Source organism: Oryzias latipes, chromosome 11, assembly GCF_002234675.1.
Source record: "Oryzias latipes chromosome 11, ASM223467v1".
NCBI lineage: Eukaryota > Metazoa > Chordata > Actinopteri > Beloniformes > Adrianichthyidae > Oryzias > Oryzias latipes.
In genome coordinates, this window is record NC_019869.2 from 11822514 (window position 1) to 11830665 (window position 8152).

Sequence of the window (8152 nt, forward strand, 5' to 3'; positions counted from 1 at the left end):
TCAAACGAGGAAAAAAAAGAAAAAAAAAAGAGGAAGATGGATCTATTTGTCTGCTAGTGAATGCAGCGGAGCAGGGAGCTTGTGGCTTTTTCAAACTCCTTTTTTTCATCTGCTCCTGATTCACAGCAATTTGAATAATAAATAATGAATCGAAGTTTTAATCTTAATTTTGTTCGCCATCTTGAGAAAAATACCACATGATCACGTTAACAACACAATTTTCATTGGCGTGGATCTTAACACTGATTGCTCAATGGTTTTAATTCACGAATGCCCAGTAGGTGGCAGTCTAAAACTAGGGCCTCAATTCCAAGTGGAACTCCATGAAGCTGCTGCTCCCACCATCTGGATGTTGTTACTCCACTGTTTATCACATATTTCCCAGGAGAGAGTGTGAGAGAAACTCAAATAGATTAATTACAAAAAAAGAAAAAAAAGACCTAAGCGAGGATCTGAGAAAAGCAGGAGGTGTTCATCTTTAGTATTTAAATAATGAAAGTTCCTTTCTTCTGCTTACTGCCGATTCTGAGTCACACATGGATGGATTTCGCCGACTGCAGGTGGCCCTGTTAAAGTCATTGCTTCTCAAAGTGTTGGAAAATGTTTCACACACATAAAACAACCCATGATTAATGCTCAGAAAATTTGATGTCAAGGTTTTATGTGTAAAGCTCCTGTAGAATCCTCAATATTTACTAGAAAAGGTATACATTTTCACAAAGTGCAAGAAATATGGCTGATGTAGCAGCACTGTTAACTGTAAGGCCTTGTGAATGGAATTTGATGTAGTGTTTTTACTGCCACTTAGTGGTCATTGGTTCACAGTACATAGCGAGTTACCTAACTGAAAGATTACAAGTACACATTTCCCCTGTCATAGTAATCATCTGGTGATTTTAATAAAGTAATTCAAGGACACATTAAAAAATAATTATTCTTTTTTTATTTTAGAATTGTTTTTTTTTTCTACAAAAATTTACTTTTTCAGAAAACAGAACAAAAAATGTTTAAAAAATAAGTTCATTCACCTGACCACTCACTACACCGTATTAATCTGAGATGATAATCTTAGAAGAACTCAGAGAAGAGAACTTTTAAGAGAACTTTTTTGGACTGTCTGGGTTGACATTGTTTTTTTCCCCAAGTTTCCACTGTGCCCAAGTGGCTTTATTGATCACAGTTGTGCAGCACTTTCTCATCCAATGTAGCCTAAGGGCTCAACAGTCACATCACCCTTTTTTACAAACTAGCCAGAATTTTTAGTTAGGTGCTCATTTATTATATATAGCTTTGCTAGATAGAGAATAAAATCATAAAAAGAAAAAAGAAATTGAGCATCCCATTTAAAAACACAAGGAACAGCAGAAAACCACATTATAAACTAAGAACAGGAAAACAGAATTTCAAATCACAACAGTTTTCCAAAAAAGGCAAGGCAAGGCAAGTTTATTTGTATAGCACAATTCGTACACAAAGTTATTCAAAGTGCTTTACAAAACAGGAACATGCATTAAAATTACAATACATAACAGTGCAAAGATAAAAAACATACATAATCATAAAACTGACTTTAAAAGGAACAAAAAGATTCAACGATCCCGTTGCATTCTATGAACAACTGTGCAACCCACCCACCCATCCATCCATCCATCCATCCATCCATCCATCCATCCATCCATCCATCCATCCATCCATCCATCCATCCATCCATCCATCCATCCATCCATCCATCCATCCATCCATCCATCCATTCTTCCATCCATCCATCCATTCAACCATCCATCCATCCATCCAATAAATGCTCCGAACCCACTAAATCCTGTTTGGGGTCACAGGGCAGCTGGAATCAACCCATCTGCTGTTGGGCGAAGGCGGGATACACCCTCAACCGATTGCCAGCCTGTTGCAGTGTCACAAACATACACACACCAAGGGACAATTTAGAGATACCAAATAAACTATGAAGCATGTTTTTGGACTGTGGGAGGAAGCTGAGGAGACCATGCAAACTCCACACAGGAAGGACCTAGCCGGAATTCGAACCACAGCCTTCTTACTGTGAGGCCAAAGTTAACTGCACCACCATGTATTTAACTATAAATTACTTTAAAGTTACACACAAACCCATATATAATGAGTTTCACCATGCACCTCAGCGCCACGAGGAGACAGAGTTGTTCTCTAAAGGTAAAGACTTCCTTTTGACTCACACTGAGGTTTGAAACTTACAAACATTTCTCAACATCTTTTTTGAATACATTTTTCCTAAACCTTAATTCCAAAGTATTAAGCTGTTTTTCACTGTATCTGTTTTAGCCCTGTATTATTAGTGGGGAAGTGTATTGAGAAAGGAGCCCATTTCAAGAATACAGTGTTCATATTCACAGTCAGAAGTCATCCCAATGGGACAGGTCAACTCTCACGTCTTTGTTGTGGTGTGTTTTTATACTCGCTGTTGATGGTAATGTGTAGAATTTAAATATTGATGTGACATCTTGATACTCTTTTCTTTTTTAGATATGCCACCGATGATGGAAGTTAAAGGAGAACCAGGCCCCCAGGGAAAACCTGGACCAAGAGGACCCCCTGGCCCACCTGGACTACCTGGAAAACCTGGACTAGGAAAGCAAGGACTCAATGGTCAGCCAGGCCCTCAAGGCCCTCCAGGCTTACCAGGAATTGGTAAGCCTGGACTTCCAGGTCTTCCGGGAAAGATTGGACCAAGGGGGATCCCAGGACTTAATGGTGAAGTTGGACCTCATGGTGAACCAGGTCCTCGTGGACCTCCTGGGCAGCCTGGCCTTCCTGGTCCAGTTGGTCTGTCTCTAAATGGGAAACCTGGACTTCCAGGTATCAGAGGTCCCCCTGGTGCCCGTGGTGAGCCAGGAATCAGTGGTGTTCCTGGCCCACCAGGTGAGCGTGGACTTAAGGGTGAGAATGGAAATGGAAAGCCAGGACTCCCTGGTATAATTGGCCCTCCAGGACTGAAAGGAATAAGAGGACCGCCTGGTCCTCCAGGTCTTGGCAAACCAGGACCAAACGGTGTACCTGGACTGCCTGGTCCTAAAGGTGATAATGGACTTCCGGGAGATCAAGGAAAGCCGGGAGAGCCTGGGGCACCAGGTCTTCAAGGTCTCCCTGGTCCAGTTGGGTTAGGGAAGCCTGGTCTAGATGGACTTCCAGGAGTAACAGGTCCACTTGGTGCAAAAGGGGAACCGGGGCCTCGGGGCAGCCCAGGAGCTCCTGGGACACCTGGATATGGAAAACCTGGAGTGACAGGGCCAAAGGGAGAAAAGGGTCATGGTGGATTTCCTGGTCTCAAAGGGGACAGAGGAGAGCAAGGAATGGTAGGCCCAACTGGGGGCCCGGGTATTGATGGACTACCAGGACCACCGGGACTTCAAGGTCCAATGGGGCTACCAGGAAAACATGGACTGTCAGGACAAAAGGGAGAACTAGGTCCCCAAGGTCCTCCAGGACTGCCTGGGTTTAGAGGTGATCAAGGATCAATGGGACCCCCAGGGAAGCCAGGTATCCCTGGGGAAAAAGGGTTCCCTGGACCAAGCGGTTCAATTGGAAAACCTGGACCCAAAGGTGATGCAGGGAATGTTGGCCTACCTGGAAATCCGGGAATGTCTGGTGCTCAAGGACCAAAAGGAGAGCCTGGGTTTATAGGGACTCCAGGTCCCAGAGGTCAGTCTGGTATTCCTGGTCTTCAAGGACCTATGGGTCCAATGGGCCCTCAGGGTGTACCAGGTTTAAGGGGTGAACCTGGACTTCCAGGACCTCCAGGACTGGGCAAGTTGGGAGAGAAGGGTGCAATAGGTCCTCAGGGTCCTCCAGGGAAACCAGGCCCAACTGGACTAAATGGTAACCCTGGCCCGCCTGGTCCTCCAGGACCACCTGGTCCACCAGGAAATGGCCAAACAGTTGTGGCAGGACCTACAGGTACAGGGTTGGGTGGGGAAGAAGTACCAGGTGACAGAAAAGTGCCTGCCTTCATTCAAGTTCCACTTTCTTCATCTGTGGCACCGGCCTTCACAGCCATTCTCACCACACCATTCCCTCCTTCTAGCATGCCGATCAAGTTTGATAGGATCCTATACAATGGGCAAAATGCCTACAGTCCCTCCACTGGCATCTTTACTGCCCCCCTATCTGGTGTCTACTACTTTGCATACCATATGCATGTAAAGGGAACTAGCTTGTGGGTGGCTTTGTACAAGAACAATGTACCAGCCACCTATACCTATGATGAATACAAGAAAGGCTACATGGACCAAGCATCTGGTAGTGCTGTGTTAGAGCTGAAGGAGGGTGACCAGGTATGGGTTCAGATGCCCTCAGATCAGGCAAATGGCCTTTACTCAACAGAGTACATCCACTCCTCCTTCTCAGGATTTTTACTGTGCCCTACATAACCCAGCCCCTTTATTCAGACATACTTCTGTAGTGGCAACTCAGATCAGGCCTAAACTTAAGATAGCTGTACCAACACAAAACACCAAACGATCTCAATCTCAGTAATATTACCTTCACCCCATACTGTTTTGCCGCTTAGCAACGACAGGAGCAAAACAAAAACCTTTGTGAATGAAAAATGGAAATTGGGAAAGGCAGGGGAAAGATTTTCTCTATTTCAGTGTCCTAAAATGTTTGTTGTGAGTTTTATTTTATTCTGGTGTGTTTGTTTTTTTGTTAACCTTTATTATTTTAATTATACCATTGTTATAATATTGTTGTGATTATGTGAAACGTGTCATCCTCATTGTTGTCTTTTGGATTGAGAAAGTTCAGTGCCTTAGTTTTTAATGTGCTAGGAACAGGCCTTCCCATGTGACTGCACACCGTGCCCCCATAATCTGATATTCAGACCAACCCCAGCTGAATGATTGCAACCAATTCAATTTTATACACAAGATAAGGATTAAATCATCAGTTGAAGCATAAATGTAAAAGGTAACTATTCCTAAAACTAAATCCACATAAATAAAGAAAATATAAAAACTGGAAAATTTGTATTAACTACAACCATGTTTCCCTTCTCAGTCCTCAAAGTTGCAATATGTGTTCGACTGATTTTTTTTTTTTAGAATAGATGTTGACAGTTAGTTGGCGTATGCATGTTTGCTGCATTTTTTTTGTCTTTTTTTGCATTCAGAAGTGGACCTTTTGACTTTTTAAATTTTGCTTTAATCTTTTTTTTTCATTCTTGAATATGCAAAACTACAACATTGCAGAGCTCAATATGTTAAAATGAAGAGATCTGGATTGCATCAGAAATTAATGAAAATTCACAAATTCACCTTTCACCTTTTAGGACATATTAAACTAACACACATGCATGGAGTCAATGTTTACAAGGAACAAAATGTGTTTTGAAGACAACTGCAGATGAACAATAAAGATAAGCGTCCTGTTGAATCAACCGTCCATTTTCCATGAGTTAATGTGCTTTACACAGGATCCAAAGCTACGTTCACACCGGGCATGTGACACATGGTCAAGAATGCACTGAACATGGGTTCTTGATGGCGCATACGATGTTCACAATGGTCTGTTACTACCCAATACTAGTGCAGGGGCTTTGTGCAAAATGTCAAAGTAGTGCAAATTTCATGAATTTTGCTTCAGGCTTTTTCTCTCACAGCTCTATTCTGATATATGAAAGACTTGGTGTCATATAATTCTGGCCGGATACAAACCGCAATTATTCTTTTCTCTTCAATCATCAATTTTAAAACGGTTAACACTTCTGTGAATTAAAAAAGACGCTACTGATATATTTCTACCAAAGCTGAGTCCTGGATTGGTCAGACTTGGTTTAACTTTCAACATGCATTCAATGGCTGTATATTTTGTAGGTAGAGCCCAAAAACGGACTTAAAAAAAATAACGATCCACTTAGGACGTGAGAGTTTGGAAGCCTTAAAAATGCAAATGCGTGATTAGACAGACTTTTCATTGGAAGTGGCTGCCTGCACGCGTATTTCCAAGCCCGGTGCGAACGTAGCATTACATGCAGCGCTTAACCTGCAAATAAACTGTTATCATGTCACGGTCTGAAGCATCAATGTTAGAGCAAATAACTGTTCTAGCGGCAAAGAACAAGATCTGTGAAGATATTAAATACTTGACTCCACATTGCAAATAGGACAGCCATTGCAGAACAAATGACACGTGCATTTTTTTCTCCAGCACAATCCTCGCTTAGCAAACCTTTAGGAGTTCAGAAAGAACGGACTTTCGGCTCCTGTTCCATTTAACTGTGTCAGAAACAGCCGAATAAATTGCTTAACCCAATGGAACAGCCACGACTACAGAAACAGGACGTGTGCATATCCGGAAGTGGAAGTTAATTTGCATTCATTAATAAGTGAAGGGACTGGCTAAGCCCTGCACGTTGTGAAATACAGGTTGTGTAACATTTAACATACTCTGGCAGATTTCTGCTGGGGCAGAAGTAAGAGGGGTTTGTTTACTCCTGCCTGGTGGATAAGACTTTGTGTGTGTTCATGCTTTTATGTTTTAGTGGGTGGACCTTCTTTTTGTCTTTTCCCGCCAACCATGTCAATATGTATGTGTACCTGTGGGCGTTTGCCTGTCTTCATGCCTTTCTTTAAGCCGTCAAGTCAGGAATGTTTCAACAAAAGTTAATAATAAACTTGAAACAACAACAAAAGATTAGAATGCGGTTAAGGATTCACAAAAGACTACCTAATTCAGACAGAATACGGTGCTTTTCCAAAAAATCTTCCCCTCTCTGAGCTTGGACGAATCTCTTCTTTCACTTGCTACACTGAATTACAACTACCTTTCTTGCTATTGAAAGATTGTCATTGTACAAGAGGACAGTGCCAAATATGAAGCGTTGCAATTATACAGAATGTATGCTTTTTTTTAGTGGCCTATTACTGTTTTTATAAATGATCCTCAATGCTGTATCACAAAACACCTTCAAATTGCTCCGACAAAGATAGAGCTACAAGCAAGCCTTATCAGTATTGTACATCTTTATAATGGTCTGACGCTTTTTTTTTTTTTATAACACAAACACACCACAATCCGGTATCTTTTTGGTGAGTCGATTAATAGACTGTACTGTATGTTACCCCCCCCCACACACACACACACACACTTTTAAGCAAATGGGCTGGCATTGTGAATACCTGTAATTTGGACACTCCTCTTTCCTTGTGTTAACAAAGACAATGTCACTTGCTTGCTGACTTTGCCACGTCTGCAAATCATTAAACAAGTGTCAGTAAGATCCATGTACCCTTATCCTACATTACTACTTAAAACTGTTTCCTGTTTGTTTTTATTAAAAAAAAAGAGAAAAAAATTAACTTACAAAAAAAATAATCACAAGAGCCGGTTTAGCTCGTGCTGGTTTGCGGCGCCTTCCGTCCGTGAAACCAGGGTTCGACTCCGGGCTGTTCCCTTCTCTACCACTGTGCCGGTTCCAAGCCCGGTTTGAGAAGGTTGCGTCAGGAAGGGCATCCGGCGTAAAACATTGCCAAATTTACCATGCGACTTGTTCGCTGTGGCGACCCCTGATGGGAGAAGCCAAAAGAGGAAGAAGACAAAAAAAATAATCACAAAAGCTTCGGTTTTAAGGGATATTTGTTTGTTTTAGCATGAGTAAATGCAAACAGCCATTCCCATTTGCACATGAAACTAATAAAGATGTATTTATATACTTATGGTAATAATTTAATAGTGATGCCAAAACTGACCACCGAACCTTAGAACATATAAATGATGTTTAATAACATTGATAAGTTAAGAGCATTTACATCATGTAGTTAGCTTTATAGATTTGCTTGAGAAGGAATATTTGTGTTACTTTATTTTCCATTTGTGTCAGTTATCGGCATATAGTTTTGATGTCATTTGTGTATTTACATGCACTCTCAACAATAGAATTTGGGTAAAAAATGCACTTCTTTTGTTTGAATTTTTTTGTCTGCTTATTCAAAATCTGCAGTACTTGATTGTATTGATATCTCGTCAATAAAGACTTTATTGTATGTTGATGTCTGGCCTGCGTGATTATGACTATATAATGGAGAAAATACACAATGACAATCTGTAATACTTTTTTTTTATTTTTATAAAAATAACATGCAGTTAAGAAAAGTACCACCAG

General features: G+C 41.2%; 1 protein-coding gene across 1 annotated transcript in view; it reads left to right on the top strand.

The window, feature by feature from the left end:
* col8a2 (collagen type VIII alpha 2 chain) overlaps window positions 1–7365 on the top strand; it is a 49846-nt gene extending 42481 nt beyond the window's left edge. Inside the window, exon 3 of the mRNA XM_023959864.1 lies at window positions 2518–7365. Within this exon, the coding sequence (XP_023815632.1) occupies window positions 2518–4421 (1904 nt within the window). The 3' untranslated portion in view covers window positions 4422–7365. The remainder of the gene's footprint in view (window positions 1–2517) is intronic.
* The last annotated feature ends 787 nt before the right edge of the window (window positions 7366–8152 follow it).